The following is a 22792-nucleotide window of genomic DNA, read 5'->3' as shown; positions in this document are numbered from 1 at the left end:
AGCATGCTTAAGTTCGGCTAGCCGACCGTGTCCTCGCATTCTCTTAAAATACCTTCACTTGAAAACCTAGAGGAAAAAAAAGCAGCAATAGTTCTGTTTGTCCACTTTGAGAAGCCGTAGCCAGTATATACACTGCTCAAAAAAATAAAGGGAACACTAAAATAACACATCCTAGAGCTGAATGAATGAAATATTCTTATTAAATACTTTTTTCTTTACATAGTTCAATGTGCTGACAACAAAAATCACACAAATTATCAATGGAAATCAAATGTATCAACCCATGGAGGTCTGGATTTGGAGTCACACTCAAAATTAAAGTGGAAAACCACACTACAGGCTGATCCAACTTTGATGTAATGTCCTTAAAACAAGTCAAAATGAGGCTCAGTATTGTGTGTGGCCTCCACGTGCCTGTATGACCTCCCTACAATGCATGGGCATGCTCCTGATGAGGTGGCGGATGGTCTCCTGAGGGATCTCCTCCTAGACCTGGACGAAAGCAACCGCCAACTCCTGGACAGTCTGTGGTGCAACGTGGCGTTGGTGGATGGAGCGAGACATGATGTCCCAGATGTGCTCAATTGGATTCAGGTCTGAGGAACAGGCGGGCCAGTCCATAGCATCAATGCCTTCCTCTTGCAGGAACTGCTGACACTCCAGCCACATGAGGTCTAGCATTAGGAGGAACCCAGGGCCAACCGCACCAGCATATGTTCTCACAAGGGGTCTGAGGATCTCATCTCGGTACCTAATGGCAGTCAGGCTACCTCTGGCGAGCACATGGAGGGCTGTGCGGCCCCCCCAAAGAAATACCACCCCACACCATGACTGACCCACCGCCAAACCGGTCATGCTGGAGGATGTTGCAGGCAGCAGAACGTTCTCCACGGCGTCTCCAGACTGTCACATCTGCTCAGTGTGAACCTGCTTTCATCTGTGAAGAGCACAGGGCGCCAGTGGCGAATTTGCCAATCTTTGTGTTCTCTGGCAAATGCCAAATGTCCTTTACGGTGTTGGGCTGCAAGCACAACCCCCACCTGTGGACGTCGGGCCCTCATACCACCCTCAGGGAATCTGTTTCTGACCGTTTGAGCAGACATGCACATTTGTGGCCTGCTGGAGGTCATTTTGCAGGGCTCTGGCAGTGCTCCTCCTGCCCCTCCTTGCACAAAGGCAGAGGTAGCGGTCCTGCTGCTGGGTTGTTGCCCTCCTATGGCCTCCTGATGTACTGACCTGTCTCCTGGTAGCGCCTCCATGCTCTGGACACTATGCTGACAGACACAGCAAACCTTGCCACAGCTCGCATTGATGTCCCATCCTGGATGAGCTGCACTACCTGAGCCACTTGTGTGGGTTGTAGACTCAAGTCTCATGCTACCACTAGAGTGAAAGCACCGCCAGCATTCAAAAGTGACTAAAACATCAGCCAGGAAGCATGGGAACTGAGAAGTTGTTTGTGGTCACCACCTGCAGAACCACTCCTTTATTGGGGGTGTCTTGCCAATTGCCTAAAATTTCCACCTGTTGTGCAAATGGAATAGACAACAGCATGTGAAAATTGTCAATCAGTGTTGCTTCCTAAGTGGACAGTTTGATTTCACAGAAGTGTGATTGACTTAGAGTTACATTGTGTTTGTTAGTGTTCCCTTTATTTTTTTTGAGCAGTGTACTTCCTCAAAATAGTCAGAATTCAGCTAAGATAATTGAATGACAGATTTCTTGGAGTTGACGTTTTTGCCAAAGAGATCTTAGTTGCGCAATTTTACATTAACTAAGACGTTTGGTGCAGAACTTTGCAATGAAAAATTAGTACGAAAATGAGTTCTCGCGTTGAATGCCTAAGACTTTCCGTCACACCAAAACATACGTCCTTAAGTCTGAAATTTGGCATTACCTGATTTGACATTCTGTGCAAAAGCCATATAAAAAGATTATAACTATTTATTTTTGATAACCAAAGTGTCCTTAAAAAAAAATCGAGAATGAAATAGCTTGACGGTCCATGTTAATAGTATTTAAAATGGCATTTATATTAATCAATTTGATATCATGTATGAATTAAATTGATTTTATGACACCCCCCCAAACCCTGTTCTCCGAGGCTATGGTGGCTTGCCCAGTGAGGTTTCACAAAAGAGCACGAAGACAGCCTAGTAATGTGGTCACATACTAGATTCTCCCATAACATTCCTTTAACTTGATAACAGACACACAAACCTATTAGGAGCCTCTTATTACCGAGCACAGGTGTTCGTAGGACAAGTTAAGAGTTTTTTTTTAAAAGCAGATGTATACCAGACTTGTCATCCTGGACCTCAAACTCAGCGCCGGCAGAACCCAGTAGAGAAGCACCATGTTTGAGGAGGCGGGAGATGTCGAATCGGTAGAAACTCAAACGGTCAGAGTAGGAGTCCTCCGGGGAAAAGTCTGCAGAGGACTCTGGAAGAGACAAGCATCCACACTGCGCCGTAAGTTACAACATCAAAAGTGAAGGTTCTAACATTCAGAATGGGAACCATACTTTTCGCTGTTGAGTGGGAAATATTAGATCAGGAAAAAGTTACTCGCATACTGCACTTGCCGGCATCACTTGTTTATTGAAGCTTGCATGTCACCCTCCCAGCCTTCGTCAGAGCTTTGTATAATGAGCGGTTGATTGCTGATGAAATGTAGTGTTTCTTTTCAATGTTAGATCATACACACACACACACACCTCATCACCTACTGTCAATGGTTACTTAAGAGCAGCTCCGACAGTTGTATAACACGTAGAGCAAACATTTTCCAGTGTGTTCACACATACCTACTCAAACCGATTCCTGGTGGCCGAAAACAAAGCTAGAGGCCATGTAACAGGTTTCACGAAGGCCATTTAAATGCTAATTCTGCGAGTAAGGGAACGTTAAGGCTTTATTTGTTTCCTACCATCAGGAGTGTAACAAAACAGAGGCACATGGCTGTGAATAACGTGGCAGGTTAAGGTTGGGTCACCTTCTTTGGGCTTGGGTGATGGGCTCCACTCTGGGATATTCTTCACAATGGCCTCCACTGCTTGACCCGCAGCGATACGCGTGTCCCAGTTTGGACTTCTCAGGTATGTCAATACCTGTAGGTTGTGGGTGAGCAAGAAAACACAGGACTCGTAGGATGTAACACGTGTCAGATCAGATGGTGGGGAACTTATGCACTACACCAGATCAAACAGTCCACTTGTTTAATAAATCACCTCAACATGCAGAGGAAACGAAGACAGCGGGCTATTCAGCAGTCTATGACCTTTATGGGCCTCCATTTAGATTTTTCCCAGACAAGGTAAAGAAGGGTCTGACAATCTGTATGGGTGGTTAAAATATAGATGCCCTTGTGGCTGCACTACAATCAAGGGGGTAGGGAGCTGACAACAGTGTGGACTCCATTATCACATACTGTAGCAAAATGAAGACAAACATTTCTCAGACAAGTTCAAGTAGTACCTCCCTATTTCAGTCTTTTCTTCCTTTTGGTGCCCACTGAATACGACCCTGGTGTAGATAGGGACCCAACTGTGGGCACTCATGGAGGAAGATACATACCTTCGACAACAGGTTGTTGAGCTCATGTGGGTGGAGTTTGACCACATCTCCCAGCTGTTGGGCAGCAGTCTTCCTCGTCACCGGAGTAGTTCCCGTGTCAAGCAGGATAAAAAGACGATCAAGCCTGGAAGACGAGAGTGGGAGAAAAAAAAAAAAGTAGATGCAAATATACTATGCATGCATTGAGCTCCATTGCATATGAGAGAAGAGACTTTAGAAGTTGCATTAGTTTAATGTTAAACTTCCAAATGTAACAGAACAATGAACTCCGTGGAGCGTTGTAGAACTTGAACTTCCTAGAGTAAACCATGTGCGAGATAAGAGTATTGAACACAACTCTGCTAAAAATAAAGAGGGCCATTTTTTTTTAAGAATGAAAAAACTGGAGTCTGTGCTGTGGCAACATGCCCAGCCACTCAGTAAAACAAATCCAACATCTCTTGACTAAACATTAATGCAGTTCTGGTTGAGGTACATCTTGTTTGGATTAGGAATAGTTTAGGCAGGGCAACAAAAAACATTTTACCCTTTGAGCATTCAAATGATCCAGGTGGAAATGTTTTGATTTGTTATTGTACTACCAACTAGGTAATTTGATATAAAAATATAAGCGGATGTTCAGACACAAAGCACACATCATTGAAATGCAAGATCCAGAAGTTGTCTGGAGCCTGGCTAACAGTCAATGGATAATTGCATCCATGTAGCCTTCAGGTCAAGTTTATGGATATACAGTCACCAGGCAGTTTATTAGGTACACCACCCCATTCACAAAAATGTATCAATCCTACAGACAGCGAGTCATGTGAATGTTAGAATGGGCAAAAGGAGTGACCTAAGCGACTGAGCGTGGTATGATCGTCGGTGCCAGATCCAGTGTCTCAGAAATGGTTGGCCTCCTGAACAGTGTCAATGATTTACAGAGAATGGTGAGAAACAAAAAAACATCCAGTCGTGGCAGTCCTGTGGGTGAAAACAGCTCATTGAGAGAGGTCAAAGGCGAATGGCAAGAATCGTGCTAACAGGCAGGCCACAAACTGATAAATAACGGTGTAGTACAACAGTGGTGTGCAGATCGGTGTCTCAGAGCGCATAACTTGATCCTTGTCACAAATGGGCTATTGCAGCAGACAACCACACCATGTTCCACTCCTATCAGCTAAAAACAATAAGGGGCTCCGGTGGGCAGGCAATCACCACTGCCAATTGAGTATATAGCGTGCATGGTTTAAGACTGCAGTGGCTAAACAGAGCCAAATCCACCACTAAAGCATAAGCTGAAAGCTTCAAATATGCATCCTCTTGCAAACCCGAATGAACAACTGAATGCCATAAACTAAAATGTGTCTTCCGCATTTAACCTAACCCCTCTGAAGGTGTGGGGGCTGCCTTTATCGACATCCAGCCCGGGGAACAATGGGTTAACTGTCTTGCTCAGAGGCAGAATGACAGATTTCTACCTTGTCAGCTCGGGGGTTCGATCTTGTAACCTTTCGGGTTACTGGCCCGACGCTCTAACCACTAGGCTACCTGCCACATGAAATTAAGAACAGAAACCATTGTCCATGTTATTTAGAGCAAACTCATTTACACATGCTGGATATGACACGTGAGAAACAAACCACCCTACAATAACCATACGTTTGGGAAAGTCATCTCATTAAAATAAATATCTGGATGAAACATGAGCGATAATCTAATTCACAAGATGACATATACTGGCACATTTGCAAGCAGATGGCACATCAAGTAACAGCTAACATTTCTTTAAGACCACTTCATCATGATCAATTGCATGCGACAGGTCTGCTGGCAACTGACAAAATGATCTACTTAACGTTAGCGAATTAGGAATTGCTGTAGTTTTTGTAGCTAGTAGCTCAGTAGTAAACTGCCTGGCTAAACTTGCTATATAACTTAGGTAGTTAAAACTGTTGTTTGGCTAGAACTAACGTTACCTAGTTGAAAAACGAATGCCATGAACCCAAGCGCGGTTGGCCCAGTATCATGAACCACCACCGGCCGTTGTGTGTTAGGCTAGCCAGCCATCAACACCATGCCATTGCTTGTTCATGCTAACAAGCTAGATAACTAGTGGCTAAGTTAATAATATTGGATATAAATATAAATACATAGTTAGGGAATCTCACCTTGAAACGGCCATGACGATTAATTTAATGTGTAAATGTGCTCTTTTGTGATCCGTATTGAACAGGAGCGATCATTTATTTAAAGTTATCCGCTTTACTTGACGCTAATCCAAAGCGCAAGCTAGCCTAGCAAAGGGAGGCCGCTAGTGCGTCTCTTCTCACAGCTCACCACCCGAAACCTGTCGAAATGAGTTCATCAAATCAGGTCTTCAAAGTAGGTCCCTCTTTTCTCTTGAATCATTTCTTCCTCCGAAAAATGTAATTTATTAAACTTATATCACCTTAAACCTTGTATTAACCTTCTGAACTACTCCCAGATAAGTACTTTAATCGAATGAGATTTAAAGAGTAATTTTTGTGTTCGCTAAAGGGAACCCAGGAGGCTGATTTTATATGAGGAGCCATCTTGCATTTATTCTTTCCTCCATAGCAGGCGCGAGCTGATTGGTTACAAGTCATTTCAGCGACCAATAGAAAAGCACATTAAAGAGGAAGTGCACAAAGCGGCAAAAAAAGAAGAAGCTCCTCGCAGGAATGACTTGTTTCCCCTTTTTAATTGACAAAAGCCCTCCCACGCACCTGTCATTCAACAGAGAACCTTTACCAACGGTGCCTGTTCAACCTCAGGAGGCTGAAGAAATTTGTCTTGGCTCCTAAAATCCTGACAAACGTTTATAGATGCACAGTTGAGAGCATCCTTTCGGGCTGTATCATCACCTGGTATGGCAACTGCAATGCCCGCAACCGCAGTGCTCTCCAGAGAGTGGTGTGGTCTGCCCAACAAATCACCGGTGGCAACTACCTGCCTTCCAGGACACCTACAGCACCCGATGTCACAGGAAAGCCAAAAAGATCTTCAAGGACATCAACCACCCAAACCATGGCCTGTTCACTGTTATCCAGAAGGCGAGGTAAGTACAGGTGCATCAAAGCTGGGACCGAGAGACTGAAAAACAGCTTCTATCTCAAGACCATCAGACTGTTTAATAGCCATCACTAGCCAGCTTCCACCCAGTTAGGCAACCCTGTACCTTAGAGGCTGCTGCCCTATATACATAAACTTGGAATCACTGGCCACTTTAATAATGGAAAACTAGTCACTTTAATAACGTTTACATACTGCTTTACTCATCTCATATGTATATACTGTTATTCTACTGTATTTTAGTCAATGCCACTCTGACATTGCTCAATCTAATATTTCTATATTCCATTATTTTACTTTTAGATATGTGTGTTTTGTTGTTAATCGTTTTTAGATACTACTGCACTGTTGGAGCTAGGAACACAAGCATTTCGCTACACCTGCACTAACATCTGCTAAATATGTGTATGTGACCAATAACACTTGATTTGATTTGAAAAGGTACAGTATGTTACTCACTCTGTGAAACCAACCTGTTTTAACTCCAACCTTATGGTGATAGAATAAATAATACAATTAATGTAACTGCCCATCAAAGCTTCATCACCATTAAAATCTTTAAAACTTTTCACAAAGTCACAAAGTCGCATCTTTCAAAAAAAATGGTATAGCTCAAATGTATTTTTGAAGTGTCCAGCTGCTAAATTTGTACAAATTTGTACAATCAAAAATGATTATTTCTGCAAGAAGCCACCAGCTGTCATAGCTGAGTTTCAGCATCAGGAGCTGACCAGTGCTGAAACTGTCAGTGCCAGGCTCATGCAAAGAGGATAATGTTTATTTAGCGCACACTGTCTGGTCTGGCAATAGATGGCCATAGCTAGCTAACACAGTGGAGCAGTGAAATTATGGCAAAGTGGAATTATGGGGGAAACATCTCAGACTGTTGTTGGGTATAGTATAGAATTAGCTGCTATCTAGCAACAGTTAGGAAGCTGTCTGAAGAAAAGCCTATCAAGTTCTAGCTTGCTAGCATTATGCATTTGGCAGGAACTTAACTAGCAAACTAGCTAGCTATACTGAGACAAATATGATAACTAGCTAGCTAACTAACCCCTTTCATCTGTGTTGAGAGTCCAGCTAGCTACTTATTTTCCTACAATTTAACCATGATTGTATTACTGATATTTTAGAGTTTGTTTAAGTGTTTGTTCTCGTTTGTTTTAGTTTGGCCACCATGGTGACTTGGCGGCCAGGTCTCACTAGAAGAGTTTGTGGGTATTTAACTGAATTTAAGAAATGCCCATCTCATTTTTGCTCAAATTCAAGGTGAAGCTTGAGGAAATAGGCTATCGCTTGGCACTAGAGTGAAACACTTCTGTAGGACACATCCATCTGGCATTTGTTTCGAGGATTGCTTTAGAGAATAAGGAAAAGCTTCAAATTCAAGATGGAGTAAACATCCAAGAATGGGGTATTGGCATTTGGCATACTGCTTTAAAAAATACAAATCAGTAGTGAATTGTGCATTTGATTGTTGTTGTGTGTCTGTTTACTGACTCCACTTGTTGACCAAATTTGAGAGTGATACCACAGCACCCTCATATCAGGCTCAGCAGAAGTCAAGAAAAAGGTAGACTCATGCTCCAGGTGAGATATCTAGTTGTGGTTAGAGTCAGTCTATCAATCCTCAATAGACGCTCTAATCATGATATGTGAACAGGCTGGTATTGTCATTCTTCTTATGTTTCCTCATTTAGTGAAAACCCCTTCAATTTAAAATCAAGAGAAGTGAGAATAAAAGAACCTCAGAAAATTGCTGACGAGCAGGTAGGGAAAATACAGGTCTTGTCATTTTTGCATTATGGCTCCCAGGTGGCGCAGCGGTCTAAGGCAGCGCATTTCAGTGCTAGAGGCGTCACTACAGACCCTGGTTTCGAATCCAGGCTGTATCACAACCGGCCATGATTGGGAGTCGGTGCACAATTGGCCCAGCGTTGGCCGGGGTTGGCCGTCATTGTAAATAAGAATTTGTTCAATAAAAAATTACAGACATTACTGACCACCATATTGTGTCTGGCTTTCATTGTTTGGTTGTACTATTGATTTGATACAGACTAACATAAATAAGAGTGCATTTCTCTTATCTGGACTGCCTTTGTTGCTTTTCTCTTTGGAGTCAAGCTCAAAGGAAGAAGCCGTTCTTTTCTTCTGCCATAAATTTGATGAGTTGGAGAAGAATGAACCTACCACTGATACACTCTCACAACCGGTAACCCAACAATAATGAAGAATATGCATTTGGTGGAAATTGTACAAAGATTGCTGTGATATTATACATCCATATATGTATTTTAAAGTTGAAGTCAGAAGTTTAAATACACCTTAGCCAAATACATTTAAACTCAGTTTTTCACAATTTCTGACATTTAATCCTTGTGAAAATTCCTTGTCTTAGGTCAGTTAGAATTACCAGTTTATTTTAAGAATGTGAAATGTCAGAATAATAGTAGAGAGAATGATTTATTTCAGATTTTATTTCTTTCATCACATTCCTAGTGGGTCAGAAGTTTACATACACTCAATTAGTATTTGGTAGCATTGCCATTATATTGTTTATCTTGGGTCAAACGTTTCGGGTAGCCTTCCACAAGCTTCCCACAATAAGTTGTGAGACATTTGGCCCATTCCTCTTGACAGAGCTGGGGTAACTGAGTCCGGTTTGTAGGCCCCCTTGCTTGCACATGCTTTTTCAGTTCTACCCACACATTTTCCATAGGGTTGAGGTCAGGGCTTTGTGATGGCCACTCCAATACCTTGACTTTGTTGTCCTTAAGCCATTTTGCCACAACTTTGAAAAAATATGCTTGGGGTTATTGACCATTTGGAAGACCCATTTGCAACTAAGCTTCAACTTCCTGACTTATGTCTTGAGATGTTGCTTCAATATATCCACATCATTTTCTTCCTCGTGATGCCATCTATTTTGTGAAGTGCACCAGTCCCTCCTGCAGCAAAGCACCCCCACAACATGATGCTGCTACCCCTGTGCTTCACGGTTGGGATGGTGTTCTTCGGCTTGCAAGCCTCTCCCTTTTTCCTCCAAACATAACGATGGTCATTATGGCCAAAAGGTTCTATTTATGTTTCATCAGACCAGAGGACATTTCTCCAAAAAGTACGATCTTTGTCCCCATGTGCAGTTGCAAACCGTAGTCTGGCTTTTTTATGGCGGTTTTGGAGCAGTGCCTTCTTCCTTGCTGAGTGGCCTTTCAGGTTATGTTGATATAAAACTCATTTTACTGTGGATATAGATACTTTTGTACCTGTTTCCTCCAGCATCTTCACAAGGTCCTTTGCTGTTGTTCTGGGATTGATTTGCACTTTTCGCACCAAAGTATGTTCATCTCTAGGAGACAAAATGCATCTCCTTCCAGAGCGGTATGATGGCTGCGATGTCCCATGGTGTTTATACTTGCATACTACTGTTTGTACAGATGAACGTGGTACCTTCAGGCGTTTGGAAATTGCTCCCAAGGATGAACCAGACTTGAGGTCTTGGCTGATTTATTTTGATTTTCCCATGATGTCAAGCAAAGATGCACTGATTTGAAGGTAGGCCATGAAATGCATCCACAGGTACACCTCCAATTGACTCCAATGATGTCAATTAGCCTATCAGAAGCTTCTAAAGCCATGAAATAATTTTCTGGAATTTTTCAAGCTGTTTAAAGGCACAGTCAATTAGTGTATGTAAACTTCTGACCCACTGGAATTGTGATACAGTGAATTATAATTGAAATAATCTATCTGTAAATAATTTTGGGAAAAATGACTTCTGTCATGCAGAAAGTAGATGTCCTAACTGACTTGCCAAAATGATATTTTGTTGAAAAAGTGGGTGAAAAACAAGTTTTAATGACTCCAACCTAAGGGTATGTAAACTTCCAACTTCAACAGTATGTTCACTACCGGTCAAAAGTTTAGGGTCACTTATAAATGTCCTTGTTTTCCATGAAAACATACATAATGAGTTGCAAAATGGATAGGAAATATATTCAAGATGTTGACATGGTTATAAATAATAATTTTGTCCTTCAAACTTAGCTTTTGTCAAAGAATCCTCCATTTGCAGCAATTACAGCCTTGCAGACCTTTGGCATTCTAGTTGTCAATTTGTTGAGGTAATCTGAAGAGATTTCACCCCATGCTTCCTGAAGCATACCTCCCACATGTTGGATTGGCTTGATGGGCACTTCTTACGTACCATACGGTCAAGCTGCTCCCACAACAGCTCAATAGGGTTGAGATCCGGTGACTGCTGGCCACTTCATTATAGAAAGAATACCAGCTGACTGCCTCCTCCCTAAATAGTTATTGCATAGTTTGGAGCTGTGCTTTGGGTCATTGTCCTGTTGTAGGAGGAAATTGGCTCCAATTAAGCGCCGTCCACAGGGCATGGCGTTGCAAAATGGAGTGATAGCCTTCCTTCAAGATCCCTTATACCCTGTAAAAAGCTCCCACTTTACCACCACCAAAGCACCCCCAGACCATCACATTGCCTCCAACATGCTTGATAGATGGAGTCAAGCACTCCTCCAGCATCTTTTAATTTTTTCTGCATCTCACGAATGTTCTTCTTTGTGATCTGAACACCTCAAACTTAGATTAATCTGTCCATAACACTTTTTTCCAAACTTCCTCTGTCCAGTGTCTTGTGTTATTTTGCCCATCTTACACTTCTTTTTATTGGCCAGACAGTTTTATTGCTTCTTTATTCAGAACAACAGTTTTCAGCTGTGCTAACATAATTGCAAAAGGGTTTTCTAATGATCAATTAGCCTTTTAAAATTAACTTGGATTAGCTAACACAACGTGCCATTGGAACACAGGAGTGATGGTTGCCAATAATGGGCCTCTGTACGCCAATGTAGATATTCCATAAAAAAGAAAAAGCCATGTCTCTAACTGGCCAATAAAAATAAGAGATTAAGATGGGCAAAAGAACACGGACAGAGGACCTGCCTAGAAGGCCAGAATCCCAGAGTCGCCTCTTCACTGTTGATGTGGAGACTGGTGTTTGGCGGGTAGTATTTAATGAAGCTGCCAGTTGAGGACTTGTGAGGCGTCGGTTTCTCAAACTAGACACTAATGTACTTGTCCTCTTGCTCTGTTGTGCATAGGCGCCTCCCACTCTTCTTTCTACTCTGGTTAGAGCCAGTTTGCACGGGGGGGGTGTGTATGTTACCTTGTGAATTGACGGCTTTTCTTTAGTCTGACTTGCAATAGAAACCCTAACCATGTTACATTTCCTGTAGACCCATGGCCAGCGGTCCCAATGCGAGTAGGCTTGAATGGATCAGGGACCTTCAGTTTGACTCCAACTACCCTGCTAACACGAAACTCACAGAACTCATTAGGGTGAGTGGTAACACTGTACTCAGAACATACACTTGTATTCTATCAAAATAAACCCAATGCTGTGTTGTTGATACAAAACACTCAGTAGTTGCTATGGATTCGAATCAGGAAACGGCTAGATTGCTGAAACATGAAAGCTTGCCCAGAACACTTGGTTTGAAGTGGATGTTTGAAGTGAGCATTTCATATTGTTTGACCAATAGCAGGCCTGTGAGCAGAGAGACAGAGCCACGAGTCACTTTCGCCTGCATGCACTGGAGGAGTTTGACTTCACCACAGAAGAGCAGCTGGAGAAGTCCAGACACTTTGGTCTTCTGCACTCGTGTAACACTCATGCTGTGGATGTCAGCCCCTCAAACCCCATCCCTCTCCACAACAGATATCACTGAACCCATGTTCGCTGTAATGCCTTTATCATTATTAGTCTTGATCCAGATTAGTCTGTGCTGTCTTGCCAATTCCTACAGCATGGTCATTGTCATGGAAATGTTTGGCTATACGGCACAAACAGATCTGGGATCAGACGGCTTCATCAAATGAAATGTTAGATGATGGAAGAGATGTATTTTGGCCGACATTCTGCTAATTTACTCATCGATGAAACATTTGATTTCAAAAGAGTTTTCACTTCCCAAAACTACAATCTGTTAGGAATAGAGTGGACAACGTTTTGTAGACTTTACCCTTTGCCAAAGAAGAAAAAAAAGGAATGCGAAGGCGAATTGAGTTATTGCACACGTGGACTTTACAGGGTAGACATTCCACAACGGAACCCTGCAAATGCACGCTAGAATCTTGTTAGCTCGTGCTTGGCTCTGCCCACCTCCTTGCTTGTTCTGCCCACTATGGCTCATTTGTTTCCCTTTGAAACGACAGGCTGTGGTCTATGTATGTGTAGTTCTAAAAATATTTGTCTGCTTCTTCTTATTTAAATTAAAAGGTGCATACACTGAAAGGTGCATACACCACCACCTAGTGCGAGTCCGGTGTAAGAGTTAGTGACCCTACCAACTAACTCGACACTCATTAAAACATCACCACTATTCCACTAATGGCCCCATCTGATCCTAGACTAGGCCAGCAGGGTCCGTGTACCTTCTAGACAATGGCTATCATACATTAACCAGGATGACGGATAGTGATTCACCATTCGTTATCCGTTTTCTTTTATTTAAAGTTGATCGAAATTGACAAAGCTACCTTTTTTCGTTTTTCGCTTCAGATATCGGAAAACAAGCACTGTCAAGGTAGGCGGGAAAGGGGAGGGTGCGTTTTGATTTTGTTCCTAGTGTAACGTTAGTTAACATAATCTAGCGTTACCGTTAGGGCAACTAGCTAACCACACAGTCTCAAGTGAGTGTCATTTGTTTGTAGCCAAATCACCACAACTGTTGTGGCTAGACAAGCTAGCTAACGTTATTGCCTAGCTACAAATTCACTGTTCTATGAAGTTTGTGTTCTCAGTTGTGTTTGATTTGACCGTCTATTATTGACCGTGTTGTGTGGTCTATATATGGTCAGAGGGACCTGGTGGTGGAGGTGTTTGGCGTGGAGAGGACAGTGAATTCAGTGGAGGACATCCCAGCCACTTGACAGTGTTGGCACTGTTACTTCCTACCTGACGGGTAAGCGGACATCACTTCTACTTGTACGTTGCCAGCCGAGTGCAGGTGGACTCTACCCTCAACATGAAGCTCCTGCTGCTCCCGCCCCAAATACACACATACACAGGTACACACACACACACACACACACTATTAAGAGTGTTCCCCTATTTACATTATTGTGTGTTGTGTATTAAGTGAAGGATGATAAACCCGTGTTTGAGAAGAGGTGTCTGGTGTGGGAGGACATGCAGATTCCCTCAAAGTTCCTGAAGGTGACATATTAGTCTTTCCCTCCAAGCCATCTGTTACCCCCTACTGTCACCCTAGCCCCTTACTCTAAAACCACTAACCCCTAGGTTTCCAACAGGACCTGACTTGTGTGTATGTTATAGGAGGAGTTGAAGGGTAGTACCTGTGGCAACACCCAGGTCTATCTGTCTTCAGAGGGATCTAGGGTGCAGACAGCAGATGGTGGTGGTGGAGATGTTTGGGGTGGAGAGGACAGTGGATTCAGTTGGATGACATCCCAGCCACTTGGCAGTGTTGGTGTAACAGTATAACTTTAGACCGTCCCCTCGCCCATACCTGGGCGTGAACCAGGGACCCTCTGCACACATCAACAACAGTCACCCACGAAGCATCGTTACCCATCGCTCCACAAAAGCCACAGAGCAAGGGGAACCACGACTTCAAGGTCTCAGAGCAAGTGACGTCACCGATTGAAAAGCTATTTGGCATTCACCGCTAACTAAGCTAGCCATTTCACATCCGTTACATTGGGACTGCTACTTCCTACCTGATGGGTAAGAGGTCACTCTACTTAAACAATCAATAAATCAAGCAAATGTAATTTACATACAAGACACCAGTGCTCCATTCATCTCTTTCTCTCTTTGTCATCATATCCTGTTCCTGTTTAGGCACCTGGCCACCCGAGTGCAGGTGGGCTCTGTCAACATGAGGCTCTTACTAGAGTATTGATAAAATACGAATGCTTTTATGGATGTTTTTTTATTTTGTGATGTTTTTACTGTCTGTTTGTATGAGGTGCACTGAAACAAATTCCTAATCAACTCTGTTACGGAAATCTCAAGAGGTCCAGTTATGTCAGTTATTGTGAATGAAAATAAAATGTATCATTTCATGTCTTGTATGTTTCCCATTCTTAATTTCTGTGGAGTAATTCCAGTAACTGCTCATTTGCTTTGGCTCTAATCGGATCAACTGATAATTCTTTAAAGAATAACGTTATAAATAAAATTATTCTCATGCTTGTCTGACTCCACAAGTAATGCTATTGTTTGTATGAAGTCACTGCCCTGATTTCCTAGAAATGTGACACTTTTGAATAACACAATTATGTGTGTGTATTAACTCTAGACCATATTGCAAGACAGACTGAGAAAGCATTGACTTGACATGCCAAACTGTCTCTACTTTACAGTGCATTCGGAAAGTATTCAGACCCCCTGACTTTTCCACATTGTGTTACGTTACAGCCTTATTCTAGAATGGATTAAATTGTTTTTTTCCCCCTCACCAATATACACATACCTCATTACAAAGCAAAAACATTTTTTTCTTAAAAATAAACTGAAATATCCCATTTACGTAGGAAATCAAACCCTTTACTCAGTATTTTGTTGAGCACCTTTGGCATCGATTACAGCCTTGAGTCTTGTGTATGACACTACAAGTTTGGTAGACCTGTATTTGGGGAGTTTCTCCAACTGTTTTCTGCAGATCCTCTCAAGATCTGTCAGGTTGGATGGGAAGCGTCGCTGGACAGCTATTTTCAGGTCTCTCCAGAGATGTTCGATCGGGTTCAAGTCCGGGCTGGGCCACTCAAGGACATTCATAAACTTGTCCCGAAGCCACTTCTGCGTTGTCTTGGCTGTGTGTTTAGGGTTGTCCAGTTGGAAGGTGAACCTTTGCCCCAGTCTGAGGTCCTGAGCACTCTGGAGCAGGTTTTCCTCAAGGATCTCTCTGTACTTTGCTTGGTTCACCTTTCCTTTGATCCTGACTAGTCTCCCAGTCCCTGCTGCTGAAAAACATCTCCACAGCATGACGCTGACACCACCATGCTTCACCGTAGGAATGGTGCCAGGTTTCTTACAGACGTGACGCTTGGCATTCAGGCCAAGAGTTCAATCTTCGTTTAATCAGACCAGAAAATCTAGTTTCTCATGGTCTGAGAGTGCTTTAGGTGCCTTTTGGCAACTCCAAGCGGGCTGTCATATGCCTTTTACTGAGGAGTGGCTTCCGTCTGGCCACTCTACTATAAAGGCCTCGGGTTCGTGCCGTGGGGGAGATCTTCGTGGGCTATACTCGGCCTTGTCTCAGCAAGTTGGTGGTTTGAATATATCCCTCCAGTGGTGTGGGGGCTGTGCTTTGGCAAAGTGGATGGGGTTATATCCTGCCTGCTTGGCCCGGTATCGTCGGACGGGGCCACAGTGTCTCCCGACCACTCCTGTCTCAGCCTCCAGTATTTATGCTGCAATAGTTTGTGTCGGGGGGCTAGGATTAGTCTGTTATATCTGGAGTATTTCTCCTGTCTTATTCGGTGTCCTGTGTAAATTAAAGTATGCTCCCTCTAACTTTCTCTCTTCTCTCGGAGGACCTGAGCCCTAGGACAATGCCTCAGGACTACCTTGCCTGATGACTCCTTGCTGTCCCCAGTCCACCTGGTCGTGCTGCTGCTCTAGTTTCAACTGTTCTGCCTGCGGCTATGGAACCCTGACGTGGGTTCCTTGTCCCGGACCTGCTGTTTTTGACTCTCTCTACCGCACCTGCTATCTCCTACTCTGAATGATTGGCTATGAAAAACCAACTGTCATTTACTCCTGAGGTGCTGACCTGTTGCACCCTCTACCACCACTGTGATTAATATTATTTGACCCTGCTGGTCATCTATGAAAGTTTGAACATCTTGGCCATGTACTATTATAATCTCCACCCGGCACAGCCAGAAGAAGACTGGCCACCCCTCAGAGCCTGGTTCCTCTCTAGGTTTCTTTCTAGTGAGTTTTTCCTAGCCACCGTGCTTCTACATTTGGATTGCTTGCTGTTTGGGGTTTTAGGCTTTCTGTATAGCACTTTGTAACATAGGCTGATGTAAAAAGGACTACAAATACATTTGATTGATGTGTGGAGTGCTGCAGCGACGGTTGTCCTTCTGGAAGGTTCTCCCATCTCCACAGAGGAACTCTGGAGCTCTGTCAGAGTGACCATCGGGTTCTTGGTCAATTCCCTGACCAAGGCCCTTCTCCCCTGATTACTCAGTTTGGCTGGGCGGACAGCTCTAGGAAGTCTTGGTGGTTCCAAACTTCTTCCATTTAAGAATGAGGGAGGCCACTGTTCTTGGGGACCTTCAATGCACCAGTCCGGTTGGAAGGAACCTTCGCCCCAGTCTGAGGTCCTGAGTGCTCTGGAGTAGGTTTTCATCAAGGATCTCTCTGTACAGTACTTTGCTCCATTTATCTTTCCTTCGATTATGAGTAGTCTCCCAGTCACTGCCGCTGAAAAAGATCCCAAAGCATGATGCTGCCACCACCATGCTTCACCGTAGAGATGGTGCCAGGTTTCCTCCACACATGAGACTTGGCATTCAGGCCAAAGATCTTGGTTTCTTGTCTCTCATGGTCTCAAGAGTCCTTTAGGCAAACTCCAAGTGGGCAGTCATGTGTCGTTTACTGAGGAGTGGCTTCTGTCTGGCCACACTACTATTAAGGCCTGATTGGTTGAGTGCTACTGAGATGGTTGTCCTTCTAGAAGGTTCTCCCATCTCCACAGAGGAACCCTGGAGCTCTGTCAGAGTGACCACCGGATTCTTGGGCACCTCCCTGACCAAGGCCCTTCTCCCCCAATTGCTCAGTTTGGCCGGATGGCCAGTTCTAGGAAGATTCTTGGCGGTTCCAAACTTCTTCCATTTAAGAATGATGGAGGCCACTGTGTTCCTGGGGACCTTCAATGCTGCAGAAATGTTTTGGTACCTTTCCCCAGATCTTGTTTTTCGACACAATCCTGTCTCGGATCTCTACGGAAAATTCCTTCGACCTCATGGCTTGGTTTTTGCTCTGTCATGCACTGTCAACTGTGGTACCTTTTTATATAGACAAGTGTGTGTGCCTTTACAAATCATGTCCAATCAATTTAATTGAACATATCAAGTTGTAGAAACAGGATGCACCTGATCATCTGATGTACAGTACATGTAGCTATCTTGGCATTTTAACTGTAGACTCTTATCGGTGTGTGGATTACGATGATTCACGGCAGACTGAAACACTTTCTAAATAATCCTTCCCACTCGGCTTCAACCAGTCCAGACTGATTTAGTCACAGAAGACAGAGCTGTGTCGATAAGATACCAGCAGCTGTATTCAGGACAACACTGGTATTGAAAGCTGTAGCTACACTTTGCATGTCGATGATGAAAATATTAGTAAATGGATCTTTCAAATTTGCCCTTTGACAGAGAAGCCTTGAGTGACGAAATTGACTCTTTTTCTCGTGAATATCCCAGCCCCTCATTACCTAAACCAATCACAGCTAGGCAAGAGTCTGTATTTTTTCCATGTCTAAACAACTTTGTAATTTCACATTTTATTCATAGATTACATAAGAGTTTTTAGGCATTTCTGCAACAAAAAAACGCACATTGATGAAAATACGTTCAAATGCCTCTCCTGTGAAGTAGTAACGTGCGTCACATGCCCAGATTTTTGTAACCGGTTACAAATAGTTCAACGTCAAAACGTATTCAGCCAGATCTAGAATAAAGTTTGATGGGTATTCGTTGGTATCTTCACCTCTCAGGTAGTGAACTAGGGCAGTGTGTGGACATGCCGGCGTACAGCCTCTAATGAAGAAAGGTACCCCCATGAGTAATATCCACTATTACATCAAAACAGGAAATGTCCATTTCAGAATTAATAAACTTCATGTCTGAAATTAATGGCTGGGAAAGTACTGTACTGTGTAGCCTATACCGTGATATTTACCCCATCCTAAAACACAGTATCAGGTTGACCTGTTTCTATTTTGATTGATACTAGCATAGTCATTGTAAATTCATGCCTCCCATTTCAAATACAAAAAAAGCTGGAGTTGTTTCAGCTGGATGGTGGTAGATAGGCCTAAGATGTAGCATCCTATGTCATGATCTGGTGGATTTACACAGCAGTGTAAGAGGAATCAGTTTAGGCTTAGGTCAGTATCAGACACCTCTGAGTGTGCATTGTGCAGTGTTGAAGAACGACCCCCGTTTGGGATGATCTGTAACCCGCTAGCACCTCCCCCGGTAAGAGGGGAATGAGGCAACCTCACAGAGTTACACACAAGGATACTTTATTGACATACAACAGACATTGAGATGTCGCTGTCCAGGACAGAGGTGAGCTTGCTGCTCTCTCTGCTTGGAGGAGACTGCAAGAAGAGTGACCTGCAGAGCCAGGCTGATGGGCCGATGACTGGACCCCTGGGAATAGCCCCTAGCGACCAACCAATGGCCAGTGTCATAGATGTGAAGGGCCAGTGTATGACCCCCTAGCATGCTAGGCTCCTGCCGGGCGGAGGGGTGCCTACTGAAAAGTCAGAAAGTCCGACAGTTTGTTCTCTGCGAGAGAGCTGTGAGATTGTGTTAAGAGTCACTGGCAGGGAATTCGTAACATCCAGTGTGATAACAAAATGCCTTTAATAAACCCATGAGCTGACTGGTGTCCCGACTTCGAGGACTAAGCTGTTTTTATTTCAGTTTTTGTTCGATTTTTATCAAACTATATCTGACCGTATCAACCAGGTAACCATTGGAAGCATCTGGAACCTGTGCTTCGAATGAGTACAGATTTGCTCCCCTCCAGTGGATAGTAGTGGTACTACACCCACAAATGACAAACCTTCCATATTGAATTTGGCTCATGAGATTTAAAGGAAAAATCTTTTTTTTTTTACCAAATCTATCTTTTTTAACGTAAATGTAATGTTATAGAAGTGTCCCGACATTTTTTAAATTATATTTCACTTGGTTTTGAGAAAGTTACCCCACCCTGTACTTGCTTCCCGTCTCCCAGCGTCTGTGGTTATAGAACCGTTCCAATTACATTTGGTTGGACTCGAGCGATACTCTTCCGTGTGCTAGCATGCGCATGCTTTCTCGTTCCGATTATGGTCATGCAAGACATGAGGAAACACATGCATGCCTGCACACGGAAATGTACACTGACTACCGCACCACTTACAGCCGCATATTTGGTACCAGTGTTTTCTTTTCAAACAAGGGATTGCAAATAACCAACTTTCATCATTATAGAACAATACATCAGCCCCACAGACCTCCTACAAACAAGACAAATGCGAATGGACTGCTCAATATGCATTGTTTTGTGTAGGCCTAGTTTTTTGGTCAGTGTCTGACAGAGCGGGCCAACGCTGCAAGTGAAATGAATGGAAGTACTGTTAGTACCACAGAAATGATTCAATTTGGTGATTTCGTAACCATTACTCATAACTTAATAATACGTTTCAACAGTATACGACAAGTAATCCTCTATGTACTTTCATGCAACCTCTGTTTAAAACAATATCTGGAAATGATTGTAAGGGTGAAAAGACAAATACATTCACATTTAAAATGTTAATAGTCACAAAGAAAACAGACGCTGCCTCCATTATTCCAGCACCATTTCAACTTCCACATTTCAAAATTCAAAAGGCACTCGCACATCTGAGCTATCTTTTTTGCAGGTGCATGGTAAACAGTTGAATAAAATGAAGAAGAAAAAGAAGAAACCCGTACACTGCTCTTCATAGTAACACTGCTCTTTATTAAGCTTTACGTATCATTTACATTTAAGTCATTTAGCAGACGCTCTTATCCAGAGCGACTTACAAATTGGGCCTCATGGCCTTCGTCACACATTTTGTGAGTATTTTAAATTAGCACCATTATGTAGACATATCCACATCCGTTCCGCGCATCGAATGTGGTTGGAGTCGAGAGAAAACAAATAAATGCTACCAAATATAACAATGTGCTTTTCATAGATATTAAAATAGTGTGTACATAACACGTATTAATTAACACGTCTGTAAAACCCCAGTGAGGACATAGACCTACCAAGCAAGTGTTCATCCATCATTGGGTACAGCGCAAGAAAAACATCAGAGTAATCTGAAATGGGGGCATAATTAATACTCACATTTACAACATAACGTATAAGCATTTCTGTCTGGAGGGTGAAAATACAGAAACATATTTTGCTCAGAGTATTATTTATATCACACCCTCTTGTCTGATATATTAACCTGCTCTATGCCACAAAAATCTAAAGTTAGAAATGTCATGTTTCAGGTCATTAAAATATTTTGCGACTGGATAATCCCTGTCGTTTCTCCTGATTGAACGTTTATGTTCACAAATTATGTTTGAGAGAAAGAGAGGTTTTACCTACATAACTCAGCCCACATGGACATTTAATCGTGTAGATAACATGGGGGTGGATGTAGCAGGTAATAATGTCATTTATTTGGAACCGTTTTCCTGTATGTGGGTGGCAGAAATATTCACACTTCATCATATTGTTGCACTGTGCGTAACCTCTGCATTTATATCTACCATTCCGAAGAGGGCGTAAAAGAGCCTGACCGATTTTCTTTTGCGGCTGGCAGTTGGCATGGAGCCACTTATCGCGTAAATTGCGACCTCTCCTATATACAATTAGTGGTGGATTCTTAAATTCAGCCGGCAAAACTGGGTCCGATGATAAAACATGCCCGTGTTTCTTGACAACATCTCCCACTTTTCGAGAGTTCAACGTAATATGTGGTGGTGAACATTACAGTCTTCTTTAGCTCTAGCGGGTCTTTTTTGTAGCAGCTGTAGTGTGTAGCAGTTGTAGTGTTCTCCCCCAATACCAAACTAAGAGCTTCATCCACACATTGTGAAGAGTAGCCTCTTCTTAGAAAGTTATTACGCACCTCCCCTGCTTTTTCTAGATACCGGTAGTCCTCTGTGGAGTTGCATATCCGGCGCAGTCTGTTTGCCCTCGACTCCAATCACATTTGATGCGCGGAACGGATGTGGATGGGGCTATGTCTACATAAGGGTCCTACTTTTAAAAAAATCACGAAAGCTCTGACGAAGGCCGACACGTAAAGCTTATTAAAGAGCAGTGTGCAGGTTTCCTCTTTTTCCTCAACTTCAACATTTCAACATAATCAAATCACCCCTGCTTCGTCTAATACAGTGACAACTAAAAGCTATCAAAAACAATTTGCTACAATTAGAGAAACATGTTAACTCACCCTACTTGTAGAGAAACGCCAATGCTATCCTCCTCTCTTTCATTTTGACGAAACTGTCTCTCACTCTGTCATACAGTACAGCTTTTATTTTTTGATGTCCTTGGCTACCTAGCTAAAATCCTTCGTCGCTAGCCTACCTTTTATTCATGGGCAACGTTAGCTAGTTACAATTTTTTCTTCTAGGCCTACATCTAGTTACACAATGAACTTCCAACCTCCCGGCCAGGGGCACAACAATATATTAATTCATGTTTGGATCAGAATCGCTGTTATAATTATTGGAGAATTTAGTAAAAACAGTCCAAATCCCTATCTCCTCCGTGGCTAATTTAGGAAAAGGGCCCATTTTAGCTAGCTGGCTAGCTAGCCACCGGAAGACAACAACAAAACGAGATGTAACAATTCTACGTTTTTCTGCCAATAACATATGCTCTCAATTGGATTTGATGGGAGTGACGCCAAAATCCAAACACGCTTCCTTTCACATTTTTTTGTTGGTGCGCCAGCACCATTCAGATGCTCAACTTTAGCTCAACCTGATTGGCACATTTGTTATACTTTTTTGTCAAGGTAGCCCAGATGCTCGCTGGCTTCTCTCGCCTTCAATGTTTACGGACGGCATCAATGTCATACTCGTTTGAACCAGACAGCATCAGACAGATGGCCTACACGTAGGGGCAGAGGGGCGCTGTTTCGCTCACTCGGATGCTTTCTCCTGTGAGATACATTCAACCTCTTGCGAATTGAAGGAACATTATGAAACACTGGGACGAAATATACATTTTTGTAGGGGTTTTTTTCTCTTCATTTTTGGTTGCCCTTGGCATCCATGTATACAAGCCACTGATTAGCGCTGTATCCCAAGCATGT

At 43.0% G+C, this 22792-nt stretch overlaps 1 protein-coding gene and 1 long non-coding RNA gene across 3 annotated transcripts in view; one reads left to right on the top strand and one right to left on the bottom strand.

The window, feature by feature from the left end:
• Nucleotides 1-6142, bottom strand: part of btaf1 (BTAF1 RNA polymerase II, B-TFIID transcription factor-associated) — a 63222-nt gene extending 57080 nt beyond the window's left edge. Inside the window, exons 1-5 of one of the 2 annotated variants that reach the window (XM_035799229.2) lie at nt 6007-6142; nt 5726-5904; nt 3576-3699; nt 2995-3109; nt 2299-2442 (exon numbers count right to left, since the gene is read on the bottom strand). In XM_035799229.2, the coding sequence (XP_035655122.1) occupies nt 2299-2442; nt 2995-3109; nt 3576-3699; nt 5726-5739 (397 nt within the window). In that variant the 5' untranslated portion in view covers nt 5740-5904; nt 6007-6142. Of the gene's footprint in view, nt 1-2298; nt 2443-2994; nt 3110-3575; nt 3700-5725 lie in introns of both variants that reach the window. The other variant, XM_052477965.1, reaches the window with a different exon arrangement.
• A 6575-nt stretch (nt 6143-12717) lies between these two features.
• LOC118361972 (uncharacterized) lies at nt 12718-14711 on the top strand. Its single transcript, XR_004821096.2, has 4 exons — nt 12718-13636; nt 13814-13890; nt 14011-14421; nt 14539-14711. It is a non-coding gene; the product is annotated as an uncharacterized LOC118361972 (long non-coding RNA).
• Nucleotides 14712-22792: the final 8081 nt, after the last annotated feature.

This window comes from Oncorhynchus keta, chromosome 2 (genome assembly GCF_023373465.1).
Source record: "Oncorhynchus keta strain PuntledgeMale-10-30-2019 chromosome 2, Oket_V2, whole genome shotgun sequence".
Classification (NCBI taxonomy): Eukaryota; Metazoa; Chordata; class Actinopteri; order Salmoniformes; family Salmonidae; genus Oncorhynchus; species Oncorhynchus keta.
The sequence above is the reverse complement of the archived record's forward strand: the minus strand, read 5'-3'. Positions and strand labels throughout refer to the sequence as shown.